At 52.9% G+C, this 27,901-nt stretch overlaps 1 protein-coding gene across 11 annotated transcripts in view; it reads right to left on the bottom strand.

Moving 5' to 3' along the window:
* The window catches only part of ACTN1 (actinin alpha 1), a 95,729-nt gene that overhangs the window by 7,705 nt on the left and 60,123 nt on the right, over positions 1-27,901 (bottom strand). For 4 of the 11 annotated variants that reach the window (XM_065900251.1, XM_065900246.1, XM_065900228.1 and 1 more), the window contains exons 4-16: positions 23,319-23,405; positions 21,436-21,523; positions 20,823-20,901; positions 17,160-17,241; positions 15,842-15,927; positions 9,312-9,404; positions 7,740-7,970; positions 5,970-6,117; positions 2,725-2,875; positions 2,158-2,266; positions 1,536-1,676; positions 517-699; positions 91-225 (exon numbers count right to left, since the gene is read on the bottom strand). In XM_065900251.1, the coding sequence (XP_065756323.1) occupies positions 91-225; positions 517-699; positions 1,536-1,676; positions 2,158-2,266; positions 2,725-2,875; positions 5,970-6,117; positions 7,740-7,970; positions 9,312-9,404; positions 15,842-15,927; positions 17,160-17,241; positions 20,823-20,901; positions 21,436-21,523; positions 23,319-23,405 (1,613 nt within the window). Of the gene's footprint in view, positions 1-90; positions 226-516; positions 700-1,535; positions 1,677-2,157; positions 2,267-2,724; positions 2,901-4,480; positions 4,495-5,969; positions 6,118-7,739; positions 7,971-9,311; positions 9,405-15,841; positions 15,928-17,159; positions 17,242-20,822; positions 20,902-21,435; positions 21,524-23,318; positions 23,406-27,901 lie in introns of all 11 variants that reach the window. The other 7 variants (XM_065900257.1, XM_065900263.1, XM_065900266.1 and 4 more) reach the window with 3 other exon arrangements.

Raw genomic sequence — 27,901 nt, 5'->3', positions numbered from 1 at the left:
CGTCCCAGAGGAGACAGGGCAAGCCTGAATGGCTGGGATGGTGCTGGGAAGGGTGGAAACCCTCTCCCTGCTCCCCACGATGGGCCCCACCTCCATCTTGGTCTGGATCCAGGGCCCGATGACGTTGGCCTGGGCCGCAAACTGCTTGCGTAGCCTCTCGTTGTGCTGCTGGCGGGCGTGCTCCTCCATCAGAGCCTGGTCCCTCCGAGGCACCAGCTGCCGTACCTGGGGCAGGAACAATCATGGGACACTGGGATGGGCCAGCCATCTGCCCCCACTTCAGAAGAGGAAATGGAAGAGCCGTGAAGGGAAAGGGCCAGTCAGTAATAGAGTGAACACATTGACCTGTTCTAGAAATTCAGCCATTCATTCACTTGACAGATACTGAGTACTTACTATGTGACAATGAAATCAATGAAAAGTCAGTGAAAATCAACAACACACACAGACAAGAATCCCCACCCCTCTGAAACTTACAGTGGCTCCGCCAACACCCCACCCAGCCCTTGGACTCACATGGTCCCATTTGCCGTTGATCTCCTGAGGCGTGATGGTTGTGTAGGGGTTGGTGCCCGCCATGTTGACGTGGTAGGTCTGGACAATCTTGGACACCTCGTTGTGGATGCCTAGGATGGCCAGGCGCTCCTTGTCAGCATCGGGGAGGGTGGCCTTGAACTGCTCATGGGCTGTGGTCAGTCCCTGGACATAGACGGGCATGCAGGAGAAGCACAGTGACTGGGAGGGAAGTCCCTCCCACTCACTGGTGCCTCCCGTGGGCAAGAGGAGACAAGGGAAACCTGCAGGCCCCTGGGTAGAGGTGGGTGGAGGGGCCACCGGAGGCCGGCCGCACACCAGCTGGGAGGCCCAGCGGTATCAAGCCAGGGCTCTCGCGGCTGAGCCCCAAGACGGCTGGGCTGGCCACGGGAAGGTGCAGACAGCTTCACACTCAGGACTGGTGAAGTCAGCAGCAACCCCCCGGGGGGCGCTCACCACCCCACAGTCAGGTTGGGGACAAGGGGTGCTCCAGGTCTGCTCCTCAGGTGACCTCCCCCAACACACGTTCCTCAACACTTTGCAAAACCTTTTTCGTCTGACACTCCTCAGCTGTACAAAAGAACAGCTTATTGCTATGAAATGGGCTCCTAGATAATTGTTAGGTTAGAGATATAAAGCTCAGGATACAGTACATAATAAACTTTTTGCATTAAAAAAGGGGTGTGGAGAAGAACATGTTAATAAATAAATGTGCTTGCCTATGCAGAGATCATGTGGTCATACTGCTCACCTCTGGGGAGGGGCACTCAGGGCTGGGGGGCAAGGAAGGGAACTCATTGCTTTGCCTTTTTAGCTTTTAGGTTTTATACCATGTGCATATATGACTGAGTCAAAATAAATAAAATGCAAAGCTTTCGAATCTATAACATCCTGGGAATGCTAGCCTCAGTCCTCTCCTTACAGGGGCAGTCCTGCAGGAGTGTGGGCCGTGGGCAGCTGGGGAGCCAGCCTCTGGGGGCGAGGGGGGGGCGGCAGCACACCTGGATCTCCTCGATAGTGTGCACGATGAAGGTGTCCTGCAGGTCCTCCATGGCCCCCTCCATCCAGTTGTTGAAGGGTGCGGCCCGCTTGGCATATTCCAAGTACAGCTGGTCAATGGTCTCCAGCAGTTTCTCTGTCCGCTGGGAGTGCCAATGGCATGGGGGTGGGGAGGTGTTTAGCAAAGTCATGTCCGGAATCACCGTGTCCCCCCACCCGTTCCCAACAGCCTTCGAGATCCTCCCGGCCAGCCCAAAAGGGTTCAGGTCTGGAAGCCCAAGACTAACTCAGACAGAAAGAACAGGCTCTCTCTGAGGTGCCGGTTCTTAATATGGGGTGTACGGACCACCCCTCAATTGAGTCACCCAGCCTGGGCCCCAGAGAGTATGGCTTGGAGAACAAGAAAGTTCTCAAACAGCTGGGGTGGGGCTGAGTACACTAAACCGGGAGGATGGGATACGATTAGGACATCTCCATCAGGGCAAAGGTCAAGTCCAGGGTCAATGTGAGCCTTCCACAGGCAGGCCAGGCCTGGGGAAGGTCCGGGGAACCCAGTGGAGCCTCTCAGCCCAGAGCAAAGAGAGTTGCTGAAGGCAGGCCTCTGCCTCCCTCGGGGGCCCTCACCTCCAGAGCTTCCCTCCGCTTCTGGGTTAGGGCCCCCAGATTGTCCCACTGGTCACAGATCCTTTGGCACCGGGCGTTGACACTGGGTGAGTCGTAATAGTCCAGCTCACTGGGAGGGAGGAGACAGGAGGAGTCAGATGACCCAGGTGACTTCCGTGGCCTGCTCTCCCCTCCCTGGGGCTGGGGCGCTGGTGGCACTTGAAGGCCAGGTGTGCTCGCTTCATGAAGACCTTCCAGGACTCCCCTCCCACTCTCAACTCCTTGGCTTTCAGGAGACCGCTGGCAGGAGACCAGCGAAGGCCAGTTCTCCTCTGCAAGGGCCCCCACCCCAACCCTGCAAAAATGCCCAATGACAGGAAGCCACTAAGGCCAGCCGAGAGCTCAGAGCCAAGACTTGGTCGTCCTCTGGTCCCACACCAGTTACAGGTGAGGACCGAAGGCCTGGGACGGGACGGTCACAGGCTATTCCCCACCTGGGGGGAACGTCCTTAGCCTTCCGTACTGATGACTTTTCAGGCCACGCTCCCACCTCCCACAGCGCCCCTGTGCCCGCTGGGCCGGGCCTACTTGAGCTCCTGCGCAATGGCGGCGATCTGCTCCACGCGGTCCTGGTGGGCGGCCAGGTCGCTCTCGAAGGCCTCGTGCTTCTTGAGCAGGGCCTTGATCTCCGAGAGGGTGGCCGTCTCGTAATCCTTATGTCGCAGCATGGCCTCTTTGCCTGGGGTCAGAGACAGGGAACGAGGCTGGGCGGGAGCCGGGAGGCCCCACCTTCTTGACCCCAACGACCCACCCCTCAGGGCCCGGGAGCTCCACTTCCGGTACATCCCGAGGAGGCGTGCCCTATGCGATGAACACCCATCCACGATGGGGCGGGGGCGGGAAAGTCACTACTTTCCACGGAGCATGTCAGGGCCATCGGGCGTGGTGATGTACAAAGGCTATGCTGGACCAGGAGGGGAAGTTAGGGCATAACATGAACTTTATAAACAGCAGGAAACGATGATCTATGCCTGTGGTATAACCAGGGAAAAACAAGCCAAGCCCCTCAGGGATACCCCATCTTTAGAGTTTCTCCAGTTATAGTTGCTGGTCCCCAGCAGCCCGGCAGGAACCCCTCCCCTCAATTACGCTCAGTGTGGGTAGCATGTCCAGTGCACTCTGCACATAAGCCATCAGTGGCCAGAACCTTCTCCCATCATCAGGTGCACTGCCCTCCCTTTTTAGGGGCAAGGCACACTTGGATTTCTTGGATTTTTGTTTCCCAGGAGAAAAAGGGGATGAGAAATGACCTCCCAGACTGTTTTAGACAATGGTTATCAGCTACCCTGGGAAGCAGCTGCTGCAGGGCAGGGGCTGACCTGGCCTTGCCTGCACTCCCACCTCCTGTGTTCGCACCCATCAGGGATGCTCAGCCCCTCTCAGTAAACGAAGGCTGGTTTGTGAGGTGAGGGCTTCTTTCCTCCTCTTTACTCCTTTTTCTTTGTCAGAATAATAATATGACAAGTTTCGGGAAAAAATACCACAGATGAGCCTACTTATCTACTCCTTTTCAGTCTTGCCTTATATGGATGTTGTGTTGAAACCATCAGGTGTATATAAATAAGGTTCCTGCTTTTTTTTTTTTTTTTTGCGTTACGCGGGCCTCTCACTGTTGTGGCCTCTCCCGTTGGGGAGCACAGGCTCCGGACGCGCAGGCTCAGCGGCCATGGCTCACGGGCCCAGCTGCTCCGTGGCATGTGGGATCTTCCTGGACCAGGGCACGAACCCGTGTCCCCTGCATCGGCAGGCGGACTCTCAACCACTGCGCCACCAGGGAAGCCCCGGTTCCTGCTTTGAAAATACTCAGCAGCACGTCATCAGTTTCTGCTCTGGCTCCGGCGGCTTTTACATGAGCCACTCTGATGGCTGCATGACATTCTGTCGCGTGGCCGAACCGTCACTGGCGTAACCACTCATCGCCCTACCATGGGGCGTTCAGGGCCCTCAGCCGGCACCGCTGTAGATGGTCTCATCGCAAACATCCCAGACACGTGACTTCGGCCATGCTTAGGGTTAATTTTTTAGACAGTCTCAAGAAATGCAATTCCCGGGTAAGCGGGCAATAACACTGTCAAGCGTGAGTACGTGTGCCCAGCAGCCGTGCCGGCATCTACAGGCACGCCAGCACCTCTCATGACCTTGCTGGTGGCTGGCAAGCTGGCGGGGCCAATCCTTGCTCTGTACCTCTTGGCAAGCTGTTCCTTGGCTCCGGAGAGGACACGATAGGAGCATGTGGGTGAACAGGTGCAATTTCCACCATCCCCCTTCTACTCCGCACATCCACGCTTGGATAAACAGCTCCGTACATTCACAGTAAATGTGGGGCAGCAACCTCATATCACTGTATACAAAGCTCAGCAAACCCCCTCTGCTGAGCCAGGCACACACTCCTATCCCCAACCAAGCCGCGCTACCCCCAAGTGGCCGTCCCTACTCGTCTCCAGCCTAATGTCTGACGATCACAACAGAGCTGGGTGGGGGTGTCTTAGGGCACTGAGCTCCACTGGCCAGTTGGTCTGCCCCAGGGGCTCCAGCTGAAAAGGCTGCATGGCCCTAGGAGATCGGCACATGGCCCCCTCTCCAGCCCCAGCCCAGGTTCTGAGGAAAAGACCATTCCAGGTATGATCTTCTCTCTTTGGAGTTAACCTTAGCTGCCAACAAGCAGACATCAGACATGGCCCCAAGAACCTCCAGGTCAGAGTGATGGAGACACGCGGGTGCTAAGGCCAGGGCTCCAGGGTACTACAATGGGAGGCCGGAAACAGGAAAACGGCAGGCATTGGAGGGAAGATATCAAGGGCTACCATTTACTGAGAGTGTTACATGGGCCAGGCACCCGACCAAGCATGAAATGCAGTTATGGTGTATAAGCATACAACAACCCCATGAGGAGGTATGCTGAGAGGAATAGTGTCCCCCCAAAACTCATGTCCAACCCAGAACCTCAGAATCTGACCTGATTTGGAAATAGGGTCTTTGCAGATGTAATTAGTTAAGATGAGGTCATACTGGATCAGGGTGGGCCCTAAATCCAATGGCTGGTGTCTTTAGTAGAAAACTGAGAGGCAGACTGAGTCAGAGAGACCCAGAGAGAAGCGGCCACGTGAGGATGGAGGCAGAGATTGGAGTGATGCTGCTACCAGCCAAGGAACACCGAGGACTGCCAGCAACCACCAGACGTGGGGAAGAAGCATTGGACAACCTCCCCCTCAGAGCCTCCAGAAGGAGCCAGCCCTGATGACAATTCGCTTTAGGACTTCTAGTCTCCTGAACTGTGAGAGGATGCATTTCTGTTCTGTTAAACCGTCCAGTTTATGGTAATTTGCAGTCCCAGGAAACTAATCCGGGAGGGTACATCATCACCTGCATGTAATAGACAAGGAAACAAGACCACTGGTCCAAGTTGCACTGCTTCAAGGTGGCAATGTCGGGGTTTGAACCCCAACCTAATTCAGGGAAGAAGAAATCATTATAGTGACAAGAATAATTAACACATATATAGCATTGTGCTATGCCGGGAACTCTTTTCCGTGCATCTAATGTATTAAGTCATTTAACCCTCATAAACCTATGAGGTTGGTACTATTATTGTCCCCACTTTACAGATGAGAAAACTGAGGCAACCAAAAGGCTGATGCACTTGCCTAATGTCAAGGAACTAGCAAGAGACAAAACGAAACAAATAATAAACAAGAAAAAAAGGAGCTGTGGCTGGTGGTTCAGCATGAAAGCCAGACCCTTGGAGTAGGGGGCAGGGGCTAGGCTGGCCTTACCATCCGTCCAGGCCTCGTGGATGGAGGCCTTCTGCCGGAACTTCTCTGCCAGGTGGTCGAGCCGCTCCAGCCTCCGGATCTCATTCAGCAGCCACTCCTCATAGCCCTTCTCTGCCTGCTCCAGGCAACCCCAGGCGTTGTTGATGTCCTGTTAAGGATGGGAGGCACAGGGTCAGCCCGCCTGGCCTCCCGAAACCCCAGAGCTGCTCCGTGCCTTCCAGGAGGAGCCTCCTCCCCGTCGAGCCCGCACGGTGTTTCCCAGGGCTCCCGGGCACCAGGCCTCCTGGACAGAGAGTGGGGCTGCCCAGCTACGGGGTGTTGGGTGTGCCGCTCAGTGGCAGAAAGCCCAAGGCCCTCTGTGCTCCAGGACTGGCTTCTGACAGGATTTTGAGCAATCACAGAGCTCACAGGGCCAGCCAGGGAGACAGAGCAACAGACTGAACGAGGCAGACAGGTGTGGGAGCCTCCCAGCCTTCCCACATTTCTGGGTCCACTCATGGGCCCCAGCCTCTGGGCCCTGGGCAATAATAGCCTGGAGCCTGTAGGGACCCTGGCCTGGGTGAGCCAGCCAGGAGCTGCCCAGAGATAGTAACAGGTACTGAGCATAAACCCACAGGCCTTCAGACAGGGAGCCACTGACAGGGCCATCCCCTACAGTTAGCACAAGGGCACCCCTGGGCCGTGATGGCTGACCCAGCTCGAGTGCCACCCAGGTCCCTGCCATGTGCCAAGGGCCACACTGCATCCACCCAGAGGAGGGGCTTTAAAGCACAGAGCACCCTCCAGATAGCAGCAGCTCTGGCCATCTAAAAACTGCTGATTCATCCTGTAAAAGGATGCAGTTTTCCAAACTGCATGTACAACGTCACAGCCTTTTCCCTGTCCCCCAGAGTTCCCCCATGATCCTGCTTCCTTTTCCAATGCTGTCTGCATGCTTCTCCCCGTCCCTTCCATTCCTGCCTTATGTGCTCATGTCTCATCAACTCTCCATTGCAGAGGGCAAAAGCTCTACCCTGTTGAATTTTAAATTTTCTTTTACATGTTTCCCTGGCTCATAAAATTTCTCACATTCTGCAGAGAGGGTAAAGAGGGAGAAATAACATAAAGTGACATAAATGAAGAAAATTTTATGACATGGAAACCTGGTCACAATATATTGTTGTTGCTTTTAAAGCAGCTTATTAATTAAAACATGCTTTACGATTCCCTTAAAAATTACATTTACAGAGACTAAAAGAATCTCTTTCCCCCCCAACATCTTTTAAGTTGGTCCTGGGTAGTAAGATTATGAATAATTTCTATTTTCCGAATTTTGCTTATTTATACCTTTGAAATATCCTACCAAAAAATCTATTACTTAAGGTAATAAAAACAATTTTTAAGTAAGATTCCGTGAAAGTGAAAATTATCCTTATTGCTGTTATACCCTGTTTGGTTCAACATGTCAAGAGGGATTTTGTTTGCAAAGATGATTTTTCTGAGGGGTAGGGAGGAAGGTGCTGGGGGCAGATCCAAGTGGATGTTCAGGGGTCTGGAAGGGCAAGTCTGACCCGGAATGGTGAGGAGAGAAGGGGCTCTGTTCCTGGGGAGGGAGGGAACCCCACATGGCTGAGTGTGGGCTGGAGCCTGGGCGGTCACCTGGAAGGGAGAACTGGTCTCTGGAGCAGGGTGGGCAGGTAGAGAGCACACGCCCCCGCCCTGCCCCACTCACGATGCGGCATTTGATGGTGACCCGGCACAGCTCAGGGTGGGGGCAGCCCGGGTGCTCACCGAGACCATCCTGCCCTCGGAGGGCGTGAAGGCGGGCCGGTTGCTGAGGCGCAGCTTGGTCTGCAGCGTGTTGAAGTTGATCTCCAGCTGGCACTTCTCCTGCACCTTGGGCGGCTTGTGCAGGCGCCGGTAGTCTCGGAAGTCCTCCAGCTTCTGCTGCATGGCGTGCATGGTGTTCTCGGGTAGCCGGTTCTCCAGCCACGGGATGGTGCGGCGGATCCACTCCAGCAGCTGGAGGTAGCGGGGGAGGATGCTGGGATGGGGGGGCAAGGACTGGCCTCCCTCTCCTCCTGATGCTGGGGGGGGGGGGCGCATCTCTCCTGACGGCACACTCTTTCCCAACTACCACCCCAGGCCACTCGGCCAGGTTCCAGGGCATTCCCTCTGAGAATCAAAGACCTCATGAAGCCTGGCCGCGAGGGTGTGTTAACTCACAGCCAGCATCACTCAACCTCCCTGCCCTGCCAAGGCAAGACCTGGGGGCAAGATGGCTCAGCTAAGAGCAGGAGACCCGAGTTCTATTTCTAGGTCTACTACCTGGCTGGGCCTCAGTTTCCTCATCTTATCATGAAGGTGTGAACACTCATTCTCTGAGGCCCCTGCCACCCGACCTTCTAGGATTCTAGAATGTGGGTCCCTGACTCAAAAAGGAAGAGGCTGGCCTCTGGGGCACAGGCAAGGATTGTTTTCCTCGATGAGGTGATGGAGGAGGAGTGGAAGTGATGAGAGGAAAGACCTGATCCCCTGCAGGGTACCAGGCACGTGGCCCGAACTAACTCATCTGAATGATGGCGAGAGCTACGTCGTCATGGGGTTAAGTACTGTGATCCTGCCTCAGGTGGCGGAGGAGGTAACCAAGGCACCGTGAGGTTCTGTGACTTGCCAAGGTGACCAAGGTGGAATGGTAGCACAGGGATTAAACCCAGGCACCTGGGCACCAGAACTTGGGTTGTCCCTATGCTGGACGGCAGATCTGATCTACCGAGAGGCTGGGCTGAGCTGTTCAGAGGGCTGAATTCTTCTAAGGAAGAAGCAAGTGGAGCTCTAACCCAAATGCAGCCAATGGCAGAACAGCAAATCCAGTCCTGTCCCCTGGGTGGGCCCAGCTGCTAAGCTAGCCTGAGCCAGCACTGATTTCTCCCCCATTCACATCCTCTCAGAACCGCATACTTCTTTTCTAGTCCAAGCGAAACCCCCAGCACAACAGTACATTCACTGGTCTCGAAAGGCCTCCGAGGTCCCTTAGCACAGCTTTCACTTGTTAAGTGAAAAACAAAACAAGACCCAGAGAGGTGAAGGGATTTCCCAGGCTTACTCTCGGTGATAGAAAAAGCCTGGAACTCGGCTCTCCAAAGCCCAGATTGGCCCCGGACCCACCCTCTGCTCTCTGGGAGAGCAGAAGCAGAGCCGAAGCCGCTCTAGGAGGACTGCTGGGGATGAGGGATGACACCCAGCCTGGGACTGTGCCTGGGCACAGATGTGGAGGTACGGGTTCTGGGGCCCCCTCGTCTCTCAGGGCAGGGTGGCGGGGCCTTGCTGGGGCCAGGCCGGGAGAACCCAGAGGGAACCCACATCGCTGGCCAGCTTTTCGTAGTCTTCCATGAGGCGCTCATTCTCCTGGTTGACGGCCAGCACCTTGCAGATGCGATTGGCGGCTGTCTCGGCCTGGCAACAAGACAGAGAGGGACACGGTCAGCCTCACGACAGCGGGAGCGCCTGGCACACGCCTGCGGTGACGACGTCTCCCCCCGCCCCTGCAGATCACATGGTTGGAAGGCACCTCCCAAGACTCTGAATTCACAGGCTCCTCGCCATCCTCTCTGCCAGCCCGGGCCGAGTCCCACAGATCAAGTGAGCCCAGACAGAGATCTTAGCGGCTGAACTGGGGGCCCCTGAAGAAGAGCCTAAGTTTGAGATCCAACATGTATGTTGGAAAGAAACTAATCCAATGACTGGTAGAATCGAAATACTCAGCTCAGGTGGAGGGGTGAGAAAATCCATGCCCATCCTGGAATTCCAAACTGGAGACCCTGGGGCTCCCAAGGCTCAGGCTTTCAGACTGACTTTGCCAGCATCTTGGAGATGCAGGAATTCCAATCTGGGAGTCCTAGAATAAGGTGCTGATGAGAAGCGGGGCCCCTCAGGACCCCTGCAGAATCTCTCTAGGCTCCTGGCCCAAAGCCCAAAGAACTTTAAGAGAAGCTGCAGGAATTAAGGATCAACCCAGCACAGGCAGGACGTCCAGAAAGCAGGCACGGGCACCTCTGGGAAAGCTAAGCACACATTCCACACCGAGTGCTGGGCCAGCAGACACCCGATGTGGGCCTTGGTGGCAAGAGGAACTAAATAGGACTGAACGGCAATCAGATACAAAATGCCCAGGAACCCCAGGGGACACTGCTTCTCCCGCTTAGAGGGCACTGTGCACGCGACACCGGCAGGGGCCAGGCGCTCCTAAACCCACTTTGCTCGGGTGATCTTTAAATGCAGTTCTTGTGCACATCCTAACCCAACTGCAAGGGGAGGGGAACTCGAAGCCATTTGGGGGTCCTGTGATAGGAAGATGGCCTAAGGGTGGCAGCAGATAACGCCAATGAGCAAACAGATAAGCATCCTGGGGCCCTGGAGAAGGGTGACCCTGCAGATGGCAAAGGTTTACGGGGGAGAAAGACGGGACCTTGCGCCCGGTTGATGAACAAGACAAAACGGGTTTCAACTGTAGCAAGATAAACTGAGGCCAGGCATCAAGAAGTTCCTGAGAATGACGGTGCTTTGACTTGGGAAGGAACAACTGAGAAGATGCAAATGCTTTCTCATTGCAGAACTCTGCAAATAGAACACACGCCCACCAAATCATGTGATGCGTGGGTGACTGCCAGGTGTGTGTGCGAGGGGGCAGGATGAGATCACCATAAAGGTTCTTCCGAGCTCCAAGCGAAGACACTGCACCCTCCAGGGCGAGGTTTCAGGGCGGGTGGGCCTCCAGTGGGAGAGCTGTGGGTGTGGCCAGAGGGGGAGCTGAGAGTCCCAGGTCTCAAGAAACTGAGACAAGCAGTCAATCCTTAGATCCTCAGTCGCTGTGCCCCAACCTAACTGTGTCCTGGAGATGCCAAGGCCACTTCTCACAGGACCATCAGGAACTCCTGACGGATCGTCCTTCCTCTAAGGAACCAACAAGCAACCATGGGGGAATCCCAAGAGGCCACAAGGAGAGAAATTCCTTCCTGGAGCCCGTCCCAGAAGATGTGGGGCCCCGGAACGAACAGGGTCATGGGAACTGGGCTGATGTCCCCAGGAATCTGCCCGGAGTCACCGGGGCCACTTCCCTTGAAGGCTGGGGAGGGGACCCGGGGGAGGCCAGGGCTCTCCCGTGTGCTGACATGTACGTAAGACTGTGGGGTGGCTGCAAAGCCCCCAGCCCAACGTGCTGGTCAAGCAAGTAAGAATCACAGGTAGCCCCTAATCATTGGCAAGAAGCAGCTGCCACTGTGATGGCGAATGGCTCAAACCCACCTTCATCGTGTTATCCTCCTGATTCATCTTGAGATCCTGGGCTCAGAGGCCGTAAGCTTTGATTTGTATGTCAATTTGTGAACTTGGTGGACTGAGTGAGGCCTGTGCTCATGGGATTCTGGAAGATACATCCTGCGGGCCTTAAGGGCCTTGGCCGTCCCTCAGAGGCCCCAGGGTCAAAGGGGGCTCCTTTTGGATGAAGTCTAGGGGAGTTCCCGGGTGGGCCTCCTGGGGACTTTTTATAAAGATCATCAAATGGGCTGAGAAAATATTTGATAGAAACAGGCCAAAGGATGACTTCCAAGTGCCAAAGGAAAAGATGACTAGAAATTTGTGTTGACCCTTCCATGGTTTTTTGTTTTTTATGACCCACTTTAAGGTGTATTGTTATACATTGTAATACAAAACAATGTGCTTAGTTTTATATTAGTTATTTGTTTCTAAGTTATGGATTATTAGCCCCGGAGCGCTCAGCTATCCTCAAATGAAACCCTCAGCTATTCCAGGCCAAACTGCCTCTCTACAAATCACCATCAAATTAGCTGGTACAGGTACAGTCTGGAGAGGAAGCAGCCTCAATGCCGGTGACATCCAACAGCCAACTGAGGCCAAATGACGCGCCGTGGCGCTGCCACCCACCACCTACAGTCATGCGAGTGCCACGAAGATCTCATCTGTGACATTTTTCGTCAAAAATTTCCCAAATCTAGCTAGAATTGCCCATTTCCTTCCTCCCACAGCTTCCCACTGCCTAGTCTTTCTCCATGTCCCAAGTCAGCTCCCTGCCCTGGTGTCCCTGCCAGTGAGGACCCCAGACACAAGGGAGCCAACCCCGCGGCGCTCAGCCCTGACCCCAGCGACCGACTCTGGCTTTGCCCCCAGTCCTCACTCCAGGCAGCGGGACGGACGTGCTCTCCTCTGGAGGCTGCACCGTCACACCACGAAGCGTCGCACAAGCCGTGACCACCTTCCTCAACCTTCCCTGAGCCTTTCAGCTGCAGATCCCCACCACTCAACCCTTAAGACCCTCAAGCTCCAGTGTCTCCTGCTCGAGAAAGCCTCCACATCCCGCAGCCCTGCAGCGCCCCCCCGCTGCTCAGCTCTGCAGCAGAGTAGAGATTAGGCCACAGCATCACGAGCTTGTTTATTAAGAGTTTTCCCGGATGGACCGTGAATCCCTTGAGGGCAGGAACGGGGTTTCTTTCCCTTAGAAGATTCACAACCAGCTGGCGACAAATGGAAGGCTGCGAACAGCATCATCTACTCCTAAAAGCATCCAGAACCCCCTACAGCAAGTCCGGTTCGTGCCCCAAAAGGCTGTTTCTCAGAAACAGTTCCCAATAGGCCATGAATGTTAAAGCAACAAACTACACAAACAAACGCTGGTTGCTCACAAGCCGTTCTAAACCCTTCCAGGGGAAGAGGAGGGGAGAGGAAAGCTGAGAAAGAATGAGAACCAAAACCAACACGTCAGACGGGAGTTGGTCCTCATCTGACTAGGAACGTCCATCACACACACTGGCATCCGTACAAGTGCAGTATCCACACAGGCACACAAACACGTGTACACCTGCATGCACGCATGTATTAGACTCGGCTGTCTTTCTAGTTCCACCGCCCAAGGCTTGATAAGAGTAAGACAGTGAAGAGGATGCAGGGCACTGGGTGTGGGTTTCAAGGACACTTTCCCCCACTGGCTCCAGACACGGAGACAGTCAAGACAAGAAGAGTCGATGAGTCTGAAAGACTCCTCCTTCTTCCACGGGAGAGGGGCAAGATTCCCCTCCCATCGGCCTGCTGAGCTGTAAGCAGTTGCCTGACTCCTTCAAAGTGGGATGGGAGGGGCAACTCTGGGTGAGGCTCCTGACCCAGGACATGAGAGGAACACACCCCGATCCCCACCCCCCCACCCCATCCCCCCAGCTGGTGACCTTGTCCTCATGTATGGACAAAAGGAGCATGAAATGACTGCAACAGGGATGAGTGAGAGGGAAGAGGGCATGGGGGGAGGTGGCATGAGATTTGGGAGGGAGAAAAGCAGGCTGCTTCACACACACACACACACACACACACGCACGCACGCACGCGCGCACACACACACACACACGCACACACACACTCCCTTCCGAGCATCACCAGCCAGGACACAGGGAAGGCTTCAGAGACAGGGAAGGCCAGTGTCAACGGGCATGAAGCCCAGGAGAGAACCCTGCAGGAGCAGGGGAGGAGGAAGGAGAGCTGGAAAGAGGGGAAAGACCACGGCCGAGAGCTCAGCCTAGCCCTGGGTGCAGGCAAGACTCTGTGCGGTTCTCAGGGCTGGAGGCCCAGTGAGGCAAGGAGATAGATGGTGCGCACATCCTGCCCAAAAGGTGGGGTGTAAGAGGGGCCAGAAGAAGCTAACAAGAAAGAGCAGCAGCAGAGGTGGGACAAAGAGAAAGGAGAAGCAAGAGGCTGGCCAGAGAAGAGGCTGAAAAGGGCTGGGCCTCCTGGGGATGCTGGGACACCCAGGATGGGGAGCCTCCAGGCGGGGCTGTTTCCTGTCAGGCAGTACCCACGAGGCCTGGAAGGAAAGTGAGGAAGGTCTTGGGTGCCCATCCAGGCAGGGCATGGGGCACCTCTATTGCAGAACTGTCATGCTTATTCTGTTAGAAGACATTTTTACTGCCATTTGCAAGATTATTTTTGTAAAAAATATTCAAATCTTCATGGTCTATGGTGCACACAGGGCACCCTTGGGTAGTATGCAACCTGTACCACTGTCCCTGGCAGGCCTGGTTGGGAAGGATCAGGCAGGACTCTGAGCCTCTGGACTGGACACGAAGGGGAAGGCAGAAGACTTCGCCCTGCCCTGGCTGCTGGGTAATTTGAGAGGGTAGTCTTGCTTAAGTAGATGGAGAGAGAGAGAGAGACGTGAGAAGGTGCTGGATATTTAAGAGAATAGGCAGGAAGCAGAGCCAAGAACTGTGCTGCTTGGGATAAGGGCTCTCAACTCAGTCCAGGGAAGGAGCTGAGACCACAAGCTTCTTTCCCGTTTGTGGCACCTATTATGCCCAGCGTGTAGGGACAGAGATGCAGGCCATCCAGAGGCTGGCGTTCTCAGGCATCTTTAAGTGTCCTGGCCAAAGCTCAGAGAGCATCTTGCCCTCCTACAAGGGGCTGGGGTTGCGGTAAGGGGAGGGGGGCTTTTCTAATCCCGCCTTTCATTCCAGGGGCTGTAGTTCCAAGGGGCTGCGGCTGGAGTATCCAGGGCAGATGGAAGAGATGGGCAAAAGGGCGCTGGGAGAGAGGGCGAGGCAGAGGGAGAGCTCACCTTCTGCGCACCGAGAAGGCGTGGCAGTGACATGAAACATTAGGTCACATGGCCTTCCCATCCGGCCTTAGCGTGCCTACACATCTGCACAGAGAAGGAGAAGAGGTTGAGAGAAGAAAGTAGGCAGCAGCGGCGCAGAACAAACCCAAACAGCCATGGTGGACAGAGCACACAAGACAGACAGACAATGAGGGAATGGGCAGAAAGAGAAAATGAGATGATGGGAGGAGAAAGGGGCTGGGGTGGGAGAGAGATAGGGAAGAGGTGGGGAAAAAGGGGTGGGGAGGGGGGGCGCTGGGGAAGGCTGGGCTGAGGGTTGGGGAGGCGGGAGCATCGCCCCATCATGCATTTCAAAACAGGCCACTCAGACTCCATGCAGAGGGTGGGAAATTTGCCTGAGTATGGGCAGCTCCAAGGCCCAGAGCTGAGAGCGCCAAGCCTGCGGTCTGTCGTCGTAGCGACCTGGAGGTTGTGCTTCTAGGGTCCTGCCTGTGAGGGGACCTGGGGGAGGGGCGCCTGCCGCCCAAGCTAAGCCGGCTAATGAAATTATTCAAATCTTCAGTGTCTGCAGTGTGAATGATGCCTTTGTGGAGGGCAGAACCTACACAACTGGACGTTAACCTCAGGCCTCCCTGGGCAAACCTGGGTCAGGACACGTGAAGTGTTCACCGCGGCCCACCCTTTCCCTTCGTCTCCCCAAGGGGTTGTGCAGAATGACCCCGCATGGGGGCCCCAAGCAAGGTATAGAAGGCGCCAAGGCCCAACAGGGCTGTGGACAGATTTGCTAAACCACGCCTGTGAGCGGGAGAAAGGCGGGGGCTTCGTGACACCTCTGCAGAACAGGTCAGTGAAGACAGGAGGTACCTCCCCAGATCTGCCTCCGTAAGGGACGCCTGCTGCTCTGTTAAAGCTGTAGCTTCAACAGAGGTGGGCACAGAGGGGCTGCTGCCCACAGCGCTTCCAGGCCTCCAGAACCAGCCCTGGCTGATTTCACCCATGCCGCCCTTCCTGCTGAAGTCCGCCATCTGGGTCCCAGAAGGTGAGCACTTTCCCAGTGTTCTCCGAGGCAGTAGAGGAAGATGAGAGAAAGCAGAGGGGTGGGTGGGAGAGGAGTTGAGTGGAATGACATGCCACGTTGGCACCGGGGGCTGACGCTACCGAAGAGACAGACCATCGGACCCTGCCGCCAAGGAGGTGGGGAAAGGGGGGGCGGGAGGGCATGGCTTGGGGTCTGGCATGAGGTGTGCTGGGCAAGGAAGGAGCAGGGGGCCCTGGGTACCTTCTGGGCTCCAGAGAAGGCGTGGTAGAAGCTGGACACGTAAGTCATGATGGCTTTCTCATCCGGTCGGGCGGTTCCGACGATGTCTGTCAAGAAAAATCTGGAGTTAAAGCCAGCGGGTGAACACATGATACGCTTCCTGATGTGATGGGGAAAGCAGCTCTCAGAACCACCAAGTCTTCCTGCCAAGACGCTGAGCCTGCATCTAACCAGCCATCTGGTATCAGCTTCCACTTACGGGAATGTGAGAGGTAGAGGAAGGAGTGAAATGGTACCCGAGGAAGGAAACAGACAAACCAGAGTAAGGGGTACTCGGGACAGCTGGCCTGGCTTCTACAACAAGTTCAGTGCCAGGAACGAAAGGGGTCGGAGGGAAGAGAGAAGTGCGACAGATGAGAAAAGACACAAGAAATAGAACAACGAAATGCCACGTGCAGACTCTGTTTGCATCTGGATCAAAACAAAGCAACTAAAAAGAAATAATGGGGAAATTCGATTCTGAACCAGGCAGCAGATGTATCAAGGAATTATTGTCAACTTGCTTGGTGTGAAAATTATTTTATGATTGCATAAGAAAATATTGCTATTTTTAAGGTATGTAATCTGAAGTATGTAGTAGTGAGATGCTGTGATGTCTGAGACTTGCTTTAAAATATTTCAACAAAGAAAACAACAAAAGCGAAAAAGAAAGGAAGTGTGACAAAACCTCAGTAACTGTTCTATCTGGATGGTGGGTACATGGAAGCTAATCTTATTATTCTCCCTGCTTTTGCATGTTCGAAATTGGCCTTACAACTTGACAGACATTGTCACAAACTATCATATCTTCCATCTATTCTCCTAAGGGCCCATCCATCTTTCCAAAAAGTCATTTGTATTTCCACAAGTGCCCTCTCTCCCACTCCCTTTCCCCTGTGAAGTCAGGTATGTATATAGACCCCAAACCCAAATCACCCCTTTGAGTTACTCATCACGGCAAGCTCCCACGTGTGTCCATGGTGCACATGATAATAAACTTTTTTTTCCCTCCCCTACAACAACAAAGGACCACTGCACTCCGCCCCGGCACCCACTACCCCGACTCCAAGACCAAGCTGAGGACCATGCTCGGGCCGCCCTTTTCGACACCAGCTACCACTTCTCCCTCCAAACCTCAGGGAATCTGTCTGTGGAATCCCTGAGAGACAACTGACCCCCTGGCTCCCCAGATGAAGACCAAGCCTTCTCCCTTCTGGCCTCAGGTGCGGGGCCCGCCCTTCCTGGCCGCTGGCCGCAGCCGGGAGAAGAGCCGAAGGCCCAGAAGGAAAGCGCCTTTCACCTTCTGCATCCAACATCTTGGGGATGTCCAGGTATTTCTCCGCCACATCGAAGGCCGTGTTCAGGTTTGTAAGTGGGTCGTCCTAGGGGGAGAAGAAGAAGAAGGCGGGTGAGAGGCACAAGAAGTCGCTGGCTACCCCCATCTCGATGATCACCAAGACTGGGGGCGGGGGGACTGCCACATGCCGCGGAGCAACGGAGAGCGCCACAACTACTGAACCTGCGCTCTACAGCCCGCGAGCCACAACTGCTGAGCCTGAGTGCTGCAACTACTGAAGCCCGCGCACCTAGAGCCCGTGCTCCAGAGCAAGAGAAGCCACCACAGTGAGATGCCCAAGCACTGCAACGAAGAGTAGCCCCTGCTTGCCTCAACTAGAGAAGAGAAAGAAAGGAAGGAAGGAAGGAAGGGGAAGGGGAAGGGGAAGGGGAAGGGGAAGGGAAGGAAGGAAAGAAAGAAAGAAAGAAAAGAAAGAAAGAAAAAAAAGAAAGAAAGCAAGAAAGAAATGCAAGCTGAGACCAGGCACTGGCCTGGGAGCCATCAGTCTTGGCTTCTGGTTTCAGCTCCACCACCAGCCAGCTAGCTGGACTGGTAAGTAACCTAACCTCAGTCTCCCCGCCTGTTACTCAAGAGTTGGCCTAGGAGCTCTCAAGCCCCTTTGGCGCTCATATTCCGTGAAATGTGGGGCTCCTTCAAACAGCTACAGTCTTCTGACTATATTCTGGCTCTGCTATCTTCTCAAGAAAACTTATTGGGGATCGGCGAGGAGGTGGAGTAATCGGAACCCTCGTGCACTGTTGGTGGGATTGTAAAATGGTGCAGCTGCCGTGGAAAACAGTATGGAGGTTCCTCAAAAAGTTAAACAAAGAACTACTATACGACTCAGCAAATCCACTTCTGGGTCTATACCTAAAGAATTGAAAGCAGGGACTCAAATAATTTGTACACCCACATTCGTAACAGCATTATACACAATAGCCAAAAGGTGGAAATAACTCAAACGTCCACTGACAGATCAACAGATATGGAATATTATTCTGCCGAGAAAAGAAAAGAAAAAAGAAAAGAGATCCTGAGACGGGGATACTACAACATAGACAGCCTGGAAAACGTTATGCTAAGTGAAATAAGTCAGACTCAAAGGGACAAATATTATATGATGCCACTTATATAGGTACCTACAAGAGCGGTCAACTTCAGATACAGAAAGTAGAGTGCCAGGGACTGGCGGAAGGGGGAGTGGAGAATGATGGTTTAAAGGGTTCAGAATTTTAGTTTTGCAAGATGAAGAGTTCTGGAGTTGGGTGGTGGTGATGGGTGAATGTACTTAATGCCACTGAACTGTGCACTTAAAAATGGTTAAAGTGGTACTTTAAAAATTATGTATATTTTACCAAATTAAAAAAAAAAAATTTAATGTGGAAAAAAATCCATAACTTAGTCGGGGGAGTTCCTCGCTGGACCTCCCACTCGATTCTTGGTTCCCAGACTAACCCAAAGCAAATGGCTTTGTCAGCCTACCACTCAGCTTCCGCGTTTGCTAGGTGAGAGTCACAGGGTACAAAAGGATAAATCCATTCATCTGGGACGCATTCAGGAAGAAACTGCTCAAAATAGAGAAGGTGGAGTCCTTCTGGGAAAGTCTCTGACAGCTTCCAGAATAATAAAAAACCACTGTCAAGCAGCAACAGTCATTTCCGTCCAGGCCCTCGGCCATCCTCAGGCCCCGGGTGCACACCCACCTGCCCCCCTCGATTCCCAGGGACCGCCAGGCCCCCCACGCCCACCTAGAACGGGTGCCGGAAGGAAGTGCTTCCCGGTCACAGCCCTTGGCTCTCTCCTGTTCCCAAGCACCAGAGGCTCTGGCAACCTCTGTGCTTTCTGGAAAGAATCCACGGTTCAGTGGGAACAGGTCTGTGCTAGGATTTGGGCTGGATTGTACCGTTGCTACTGAATTAAAGAGAAGGGGAGACAGACACAGAGAGACAGGGAGAAATGAAAAGACACAGAGAGGGACAGAGGGTGGGGAGAGGCTGGCCAGGAATGAGACAAAGGCCCCTGGACTCTCACCTCCCAAAAGGCTGAGGCTCCTGGAGTCGGGGGGTGGGGCGGGGGCTGAGACTGAAAAGCCACAGTCAGCACGGGCCCCACTTTACATGGGGGTGGGGAACAGCTGTGCACTGGCTGGCTGCTGCCCACCCCGGCCCCCCAAGCAGGGACACAGGCACGTGCACACCTGTCACCACAGGGCATCGGCTGACCGCTAGGGCGGTACCTGCTGATGATACCTTTAAAAAAAGTCTCCGCCTCTAGGATTCCCCCACCTTGGCCCCTGTCTGGTTTGGCCACACAGCTTTCAGGTGGGTCAGGGGGGTTCTCAAATCGATTTTTTTTTCTCTTTGCAAAGTGGCTGAGTTAGAGGGCTGGGACCCCCCCCCAACCCCCAAGTGGTTAGCTGGACGCTCGTCCACATACACCTGGATACCGCCACGCACAGGGCCAGGCAGCGGGGCTCTCTCCTTCGGCAGGTGGGCTTTTCCAGGTGGGCAGAGGCCCAGCCTCAAGTTTCAGGCCCAGCTTGGGGTTTCTGGAGGGGATAGGAAACTACTCCTTTTCTCCCTCACAAATCCTTTTTGGCGGTTCACCCCACCACACACACACCCCAAAAGGAGCTTCTGATGCCACAGAGCTGCTGCCGCACCGGCAACATGAAGCCTTGCTTGGCCACTGGGGGCAGAGGCAAGGTGGGGGACTTCACTGAACACTGAGCTCTCCAAGTATCAAGGTCAAGGAGACAAATACCAGAACGGTCATTCCTAGAAGCCCTTTGCCAAGAGATTCAAGGACCAACAGGTGACGTTCCAACCCGAGCTCCAGACCATACACCGGGGGCATGAGGAGGGCTCCATGGGTGGCCTCTCCCAGGATGTCTGCACCACAGGGCCTCTCACTGCGGGGAAGGGCTGAGAGGGAGGATGCTGAGTACAGCCACAGTGTCCCAGACAGACCTCTCCCAGGTCAGGCCAGCAACTTTAACCAGCCCGGACACTAAGAACCATCACGAGGCTAGACACACAGCCCCCACCTTCCGGTCTGTTCCTCAACATCTTGTTGCTCAAGAAAAGCCCCTAGCAACTTCACACCAAAAGCATAGATGAATCAAGCAGCTCTAAAATCCCCAGCCAAACTTCAGCAATGGGGGAAAGCAAATCATGGCGGGAAGCTGCCCAGGACTGTAGAGCAAGCCTCGGACAAGGCTGGGACAGATGTCTCTAAAAATATGCAATATCTTACATTATGGAAGTAATATATGCACCTTGCACAACCCAGGAAAACAGAAGGGGAAAAGGCCACTTAGTATCCCTTCATCCTAACAGAATTGCTTTGGTGGTTCTGATATTTTTCCTGGCAGGTTGGGCATATCAGCAAGTACCTATGTGCCATGCACATACATACTCAAGCAGCCCTGAGAGAGGAGGTGTTTTTCTCTTACTTCTAGAAGGGTTGTCTCCTCAGCTCGTCTAAGGAGACTGACACCTCTTCACACTGGGCCATGGGCTCTCAGAACAGGGGGCCGAGTCCTGCCCATCCCCCACCCAACCAAGGGGGACCAGTCGGTAGGAGCTGTTGGGGTAGGGGGCAGGAGGGTCAGGTGAGCACACGAACCTTCCGCAGCTTCCCGTAGTCGATCAGCTCAGGCCGGTGTCGGTGAATCAAGGCACAGAAGCCGAGGCCGTCCTTCCAGCTACCCGGGGGAGAGGATGGGGGGCAAGCTGGTGAGTTGGGCCAAGCAGTAGGGGCATAGCACTAAGCAGGGGCCTTCTTTTTTCCAGAGATGAGTACATAACCCTTCAGAGCAGGAGCTGGGAGAAGATACCATGGGAAGGAACTTTCTTCCTGCCACGATCCCAGGCACTGCGGTATGACACTGTGGGGCTTGGTAAGTTGAGACACACCTGCCACATCCAACCCTACCCGCCCCCAAGGTCCAGGGCCCTCATCTGCTCTGTTCCAGAGCCCCAGGCTAGAACTTCCCAGACACGCTCCTTGGGGGTCTCCAAGGGCATCAACCAAAGGTGTATCAGGCAGTAGCTAGGAGGGAGAGGGCTCCTCTCCAGGAGGAAGGGGGCATCAAACGGCGACACTCCCTTCCCAGAAAAGCGACTTCTTCCCCAAGTGTCTTTGTTCTGTTCTAGAGCTAAGACTGACCCAGCCAAGGGGGTCCCCTGGGGGAAGCAGTCCAGGTTCTGCAAGGGTCCCTCAGACCCCAGCCACTCACCTTATGTGGAAGTTCTGGATGTTGACGTTTTTGTAAGGGGCTGTCTTTCTCTGACACCACAAGAGCAGCCCTTCCTTCGCTGAAGTCTCTGTGGGGAAGGGAATGACGGGCAGAGAGGTCAATGGCTGGCTTGGTGGAGGGAGGGGCGTGGGCTCATGGAGGTCCCACCGTGACCACAGGGTCCATGCTCTTTCACACAGGGGGTCCACACAAAGACCCCTAGATTTCAACCCTGCTGCTACCAGGCCAAAAATCTACTTCCTTGACAAAGTTTGAGAACTTATTTGAGAAACATAGAAGTAAGCTAGGAAGCGTTTCATAACTGGCCACCTTACACATTTAAATACTGAGAAAATGGCTTTTCAAACTTTCAGAATATCTCCCCATCACTCCCTTTTATGCAAAGAAATGGCAACAATACAAAATAAGCTGGCAACTTATGTCAGGTGGCCACTTTGGGGAGGAAGGTTTGATTAGTCTGTGAAATCTGAAATTCATGAATCTTCAGATAGGGGCCCCATGTACCCTGTGGAGGGCACACAGCCATGTGGGAAGAAAGCATTAGGACTTCCGGTTGCATTTAGTGTTCATCTGAAAAAAAAAATGGTTTCCTTATATTTAATGCATGGGTCAACACTGTTGCTGTGTGTAAAGCAGACATGTATCAGTAAGATAGGGCAGGTATCTGAGAGGACCCCAGAAGCTCGCAGCCCAGGAGGGCTGCAAACTGCACCGCCCCCATGTGTTCATGGCTGTGAATTGCAGGTTATAGTACTCAGTAAAGTGGGTTTGTGGATGATCTCATTTACTTTCGATTCACAAAATGGACTTTAAAATGATGTTAAACAATTCCTGCAAAGATAATATAATAATTCAAGCACAAGAAAACGATTAAAAAATCAGCAAAGCTAATGCTTCTGCTTTTAGTTCAAGCTCTTTGTCAGTCACATTACAAGATGAAAAACCAACGATTTAATCAGAACTGACAAATGTCTACCCAAAAGAATAAACTCATCAAGAAAGCGATTTGAAAACCAGATTTATATCTATTATCACTAACAAGCACCATGCCCTAAGTGACTCCTGAGGGTATCTTTTTAACCACTTCAGCCCTAAATACCAGGATCTATAAACCAAACTTAGAATTTCACATTGTTCTATCACCAAGTGTCAAACCAAGATTTCCATAACAAAGCAATTTAATCCACATTGTTCTCATTAAAAATTATTTTGAACAAAAATCTTTTCAAGATTTGATTTCTAGGCCATTAAAATGAATTAAAAATATTTTTAAAATATCTCCACCTCATCTTTAAAAAATTTGGTTTGGTGTGTTTTATAATATGCATAGAAATACATGCATATAATTTAGTGCAAAATAAATACACACGTATCAGACATAAAGCTCAAAAACTGCTGGAGTGTGAAATCAAAAGTTTAGAGAGATCACTGCCCCAGACCATGGTGGCCCCTTGCAGATCTACAAGGTGGCCACCAGAGGGTGCTATGGGAGCAAAGTGGAGGACCTGGTGTCCACTCACCCTCCTGTCACTCCCTCCTGACTGCTGTTCCCCTACCCTTTCAGATTTAACAACCCAAGAGCCAGGTGGGGTGTTTCCAATACACTTCCCCACAGCAACCTTGGGCTTTCTAAGTGAGGGGTTTCTCTGGGGCCAACACATCTATGGGGACCAGCACTCCAAACAGTTCTTACTTCCCTGTAGACTAGGAGAGCGCACAGATGCCAGCAATGGGTAAGAGGCCCAGGATGTGGCCCATGATCAAGGCCCTGTTGCCCCGGGGATCAGGGAGGAAGACGTGATGGTGAAGGCACGGGAGAGGTGGAAGCCTGGGGATGGCAGGGAACAGAGCAGAAGACCTACCTTCCACGGAGATGTCCTGGATGGCAAAGCGGAGGATGATGGTCCAGATCATGCCCAGGGTCATTTTCACGTTCCCATCCACGATTTCTACAGAAACAGCAGTAGGACACATTAAGAAGGGTGTCAGCAGGAACAGAGTTCACACTCCCTGAGTGCCCACGTCACTCCGTGCGCCACTTAGGAAGTCAATGACCACAAACTCCACTTCTAGAGGGAAGTCTAAAAATTAGTGCAATTACATGTCACAGGTGTCAGGAAGGAAGTCTACTTGGGGGTGTCTTGGGGGCACCAGGAGAGTGGTCAATTCGACTGGGTACAACAGGAAAGGCAACAGAGAAGGGGGTGTCTTAAACCCTGAGTGGTGCCCACCAGCCTAACAGAGAAGAGGGAGAGAATTTCTATACCATCACAAATGTCCTGGCACCTCTGTGAGCTGAGGATCTCTGGGCAAGCACAGCTCTCGGAACAGGCATCCACAGCTGGAAAGCCAGTGCAGGCAACAGAAATTAACCAACCCGACAAAGGTTTACAAACTGCCACTGGAAGGATCCACTAACTCACAAATCAAGTTCATGATGCCACAAGCTGGGTATTTTTTAATAAAAAACAAACAACAGCTTCAAGATCACAATTAAGAGGTACCCCACTATGGGTTTCCCTGGTGGCACAATGGTTAAGAATCCACCTGCCAATGCAAGGGACACGGGTTCAAGCCCTGGTCCGGGAAGATCCCACATGCCGCGGAGCAACTAAGCCCGTGCGCCACAACTACCGAGCCTGCGCTCTAGAGCCCGCGAGCCACAATTACTGAAGCCCGCGTGCCTAGAGCCCGTGCTCCGCAACAAGAGAAGCCACCTCAATGAGAAGCCCACGCACCGCAATGAAGAGTAGCCCATGCACCGCAACGAAGAGTAGCCCCCGCTCGCTGCAGCTAGAGAAAGCCCGCTCACAGCAACGAAGACACAACGCAGCTAAAAATAAATTTAAAAAAAATTTTAATGAATAAAATCTATCTTTAAAAAAAAAAGAGATACCCCACTAAATTCAGTCTAAGCAGCACTTTCTAGACTTTTTAAAAAATGTTATAAATTCTATGAAGTAATTTTTTTTTTTTCTGTACCAGACTCAAAGGCAGGGAATACAAAGATAAATAAGCCCTGCCTTCAAGGAGCCTAAGACATGGAGTCATTTATAGTCTTGGGGGTTGAGAAGGGTAACAATCAAATGCAGACTCCTTACCCTCACCTGCTTCCAGGCCAGGAGATGGTAACCTGGCCCCATGGTGAGGTACTCTCAGTTAAGACTCAGGCATCCAAAGAATATCTCGTTTTTTCCTACCTGCAACACTAGTTTTAGGGGAGACCCAACAAAACCATAAGAAGGGGCAACTTCCAGGGACTCCTAATCCCCTGAGCCCACATCCACTTGGGTTTGCTTCCCACAAAACAAACCCCTTAAACAAGAGTGGATTCCACTAAGGAAATTAAGATCTCATCCCCTTTCTCAAAAGGGAGGGCAAAATTGCATGCAGGGTAAAGGCACTGAGCAGTGATGCCTGGCCACAGCAGCTTCTGGTGGGGACAGTGGATAAGTCTGCTGAGCCTGCCTCAGGGTGCCGAGTTAAGGAAGCACAGTGTCCACTTTGGACTTGGGACAGGATGTGACTCTTCCTGTAAAGAAGGGGGTTTGAATGCCCCTCCCAGAACCCTAGGCATCCGCAGGACAATGATCCAAGTTGGAGAACCTGAGTTAGAGAGACAGAGAGATGTAGCAGCATACGACCGTCCTCCTTAATAACTAAAACAGCCGGCTGCACTTTGCAGAGCAGGCTTGCAGGGAAGAACCAGTTCCTAAGAGTTTGATATTTTTAAAATGCCCTTTCATTTGTGACTCCCAATGGTTTTGCATCTGTAATGTTCAAAGTGTTTATATAAATTGATAAAATAATTGATCATAATACATAAGTAGGCAAAAGACATGAATACACTTCACAAAACACGAAATACAAATAACCAATTTGTAAGAATGTCAATCTCACTTGGAATTAAAGTTATAAGATACCATTTCCCAGCTATTAAATTAGCAAAGTTGAAAAACAGCGAACACACACCAGGGTGGTAATAAGGCTACCATACTGTGGCTAGAAGTTTTTAAAAAAACAAAAAACACTTTTCTGGGAAATAACATGGCAATAGGGAGCAAGCATCTTGAAGTTGCTCAACTTTTTGAGAAAAAAGTTCTCTCTCTAGCCCAAGCCAGTGGAGTGAAATACAGAGTAGTTTGCTGTGAAGGCCCTGGCTGCCAGGGTATTTATCATGACCACACACTGGAAACCCTGTGAAGGTGCAAAGTACGAGGCATGACTGAGCAAATCCCCAGACTTGTCACATCTCTGCTCAAAACCTCCACTCGGAGCCAAAGGCAGTGGCTGGTGGGGCCTCTGGGACCCCTCCTCCCTCTACCCCTCCAGTCACACGGCCTCCCTGCAGTTCTCCCTGGTCCTGGGATACCCCTCACCTCCCTCCTGTTTCCACTCACCCTTCATCTTCTCACTGAGCCCTTCCTGGACCTCCCATTTTACTTTTCTACAACTGACATATATATTTTCTTTCTCCCTCTTCTAGAATGTAAGCTCCCTGAGGGTAAAGATTTTTTGTTTTGCATCACTGCTTAAGAGCCCAGCATTGTCTCTGACACAGAAAAGGCCCTCCATCAACATTTGTTGAATGAATGAACAAATGAATGAATGAATGAACAGGACACTGGAGGACACTAACCACAGGTGGGCGAGCGGGCAGAGAACATAAGAGCACTTGGGCTCCTCCAGGACCGCACCCAGGTCTGGAACAGAGCACAGCTGTGCTCACCAAATAGACAATTCGAACATAATTTAAAATGATGTTCACAAGTTTTTAATGACTTGGGGCCAGTGTCCCCACCCCCAGCTGCCCCATTTGTGAAGATCAAAATATCCCAGCCGGGCTTCCCAGGTGGCGCAGTGGTTGAGAGTTTGCCTGCCGATGCAGGGGACACGGGTTTGTGCCCTGGTCCGGGAGGATCCCACATGCCGCGGAGCGGCTGGGCCCGTGAGCCATGGCCGCTGAGCCTGCACGTCCGGAGCCTGTGCTCCGCAACGGGAGAGGCCACAACGGTGAGAGGCCCGCGTACTGCAAAAAAAAAAAAAAATCCCAGCCTCCTGCTGGCCTTGAGCTCAGTGTCCTCCCAGCACCAAGGAAGACAAGGCAGCTTCTTCTCTGGGTCTTGCCTACTTACGTCTCTCCTCCTTCCACAGAAACACCCAAGCCCTGGGGGTGTTGCTTCTGAATTCTAACTCCTACCAAAGAAGCAGTTTCACTCCAGAAAAAAGAGGGGCCAAGGACAGGCAAAGAGAGTGGTGTGTGTACAGCTAACAGCCCATGTACCACCCATCCCCAGTGCCCACCTGATTCCCCACACACCCTCAGAGTGTAACCCTCCCCAGAAGGCTCTCCTGCCCTGGTCCCGAGAACGGTAGATCCTTTCCCCAGGCATCTCTGGAGTAAGGCTGCCCATCTCATAGGCATCTATATGGCCTGAAATGCTGGGTCCAAAAGAAGGGTTCCAAGGCCACAACCGGGCCCCTGGGGGAAAAACCACGACGCTAGATTAAAAATGTCTGGGACTTCCCTGGCGGTCCAGTGGTTAAGACTTTGCCTTCCAATGCAGAGGGTGTGGGTTCGATCCCTGGTTGGGGAGCTAAGATCCCACATGGCTTGTGGCCAAAAAACCAAAACATAAAACAGAAGCAATATTATAACAAATTCAATAAGGACTTTAAAAATGGCCCACATCAAAACAATCTTTAAAAAACCAAGCCAAACCAAAAAAACAGTGTCGCTGTGGGTGTGGAAAGAAGCCATTCCTAGACCACAGCTACCTGTGAAGCTGTTCACATCCTCATTTTACTCAGAACCTGCCTGTCCCCTGGCCCCAGTCCGGGGAGGCAGTCACTGAGCAGTATTCAGATGGTGGAATGAATGATGCCGAAGGAACTCCACGTGATAGAAACTAGAACCCTTGGGGTCACCACCTCCCAAGACCATTGGGTTTAGCTACTGTACCCGCCGCCCCCTCCATCCTAAGGACAGATGCTAAATCATCGAGCCCACCCCCAAGCTCTAGCACCCAAAGCCATCAAGCTTTCCCTGCCTCAAGATTTTAAAAGGAAAAATCCTTCTCAGGTGCCCTCATCTGGTTAAATCCCACCACTCACCCACGTCAAGTCCCAACCCCGTGAAGTCTAGACATTCTAGAATCAAGTATCACACAAGAAATCCCAAGGATCTATTCTAACCCCTGTCGCGGTGTGGATGCTTCTTGCCCCTGGCCTCCATCTTTGGGGGCAGGGAACCCGTACCTTTCCCAGAGCACCCACTGCATCCCCTAAGGTTCTGTATGTTATCCACAGTCAGCCTGCCAACAGGGTCTCCCTTCCGGGCCTGGTTCTGCACGTCAGAGTCAGTCAGAGTCGAGACCTTGCCTCACGTGATAACCCTTCAAAGGTCTGGGGGCCTTTCACCTGGGCTGGGCCTGGTCCCCAGGGC

Source organism: Phocoena phocoena, chromosome 2 (assembly GCF_963924675.1).
Source record: "Phocoena phocoena chromosome 2, mPhoPho1.1, whole genome shotgun sequence".
NCBI classification, from domain to species: domain Eukaryota; kingdom Metazoa; phylum Chordata; class Mammalia; order Artiodactyla; family Phocoenidae; genus Phocoena; species Phocoena phocoena.
This window is presented reverse-complemented; position numbering and strand designations above follow the sequence as displayed.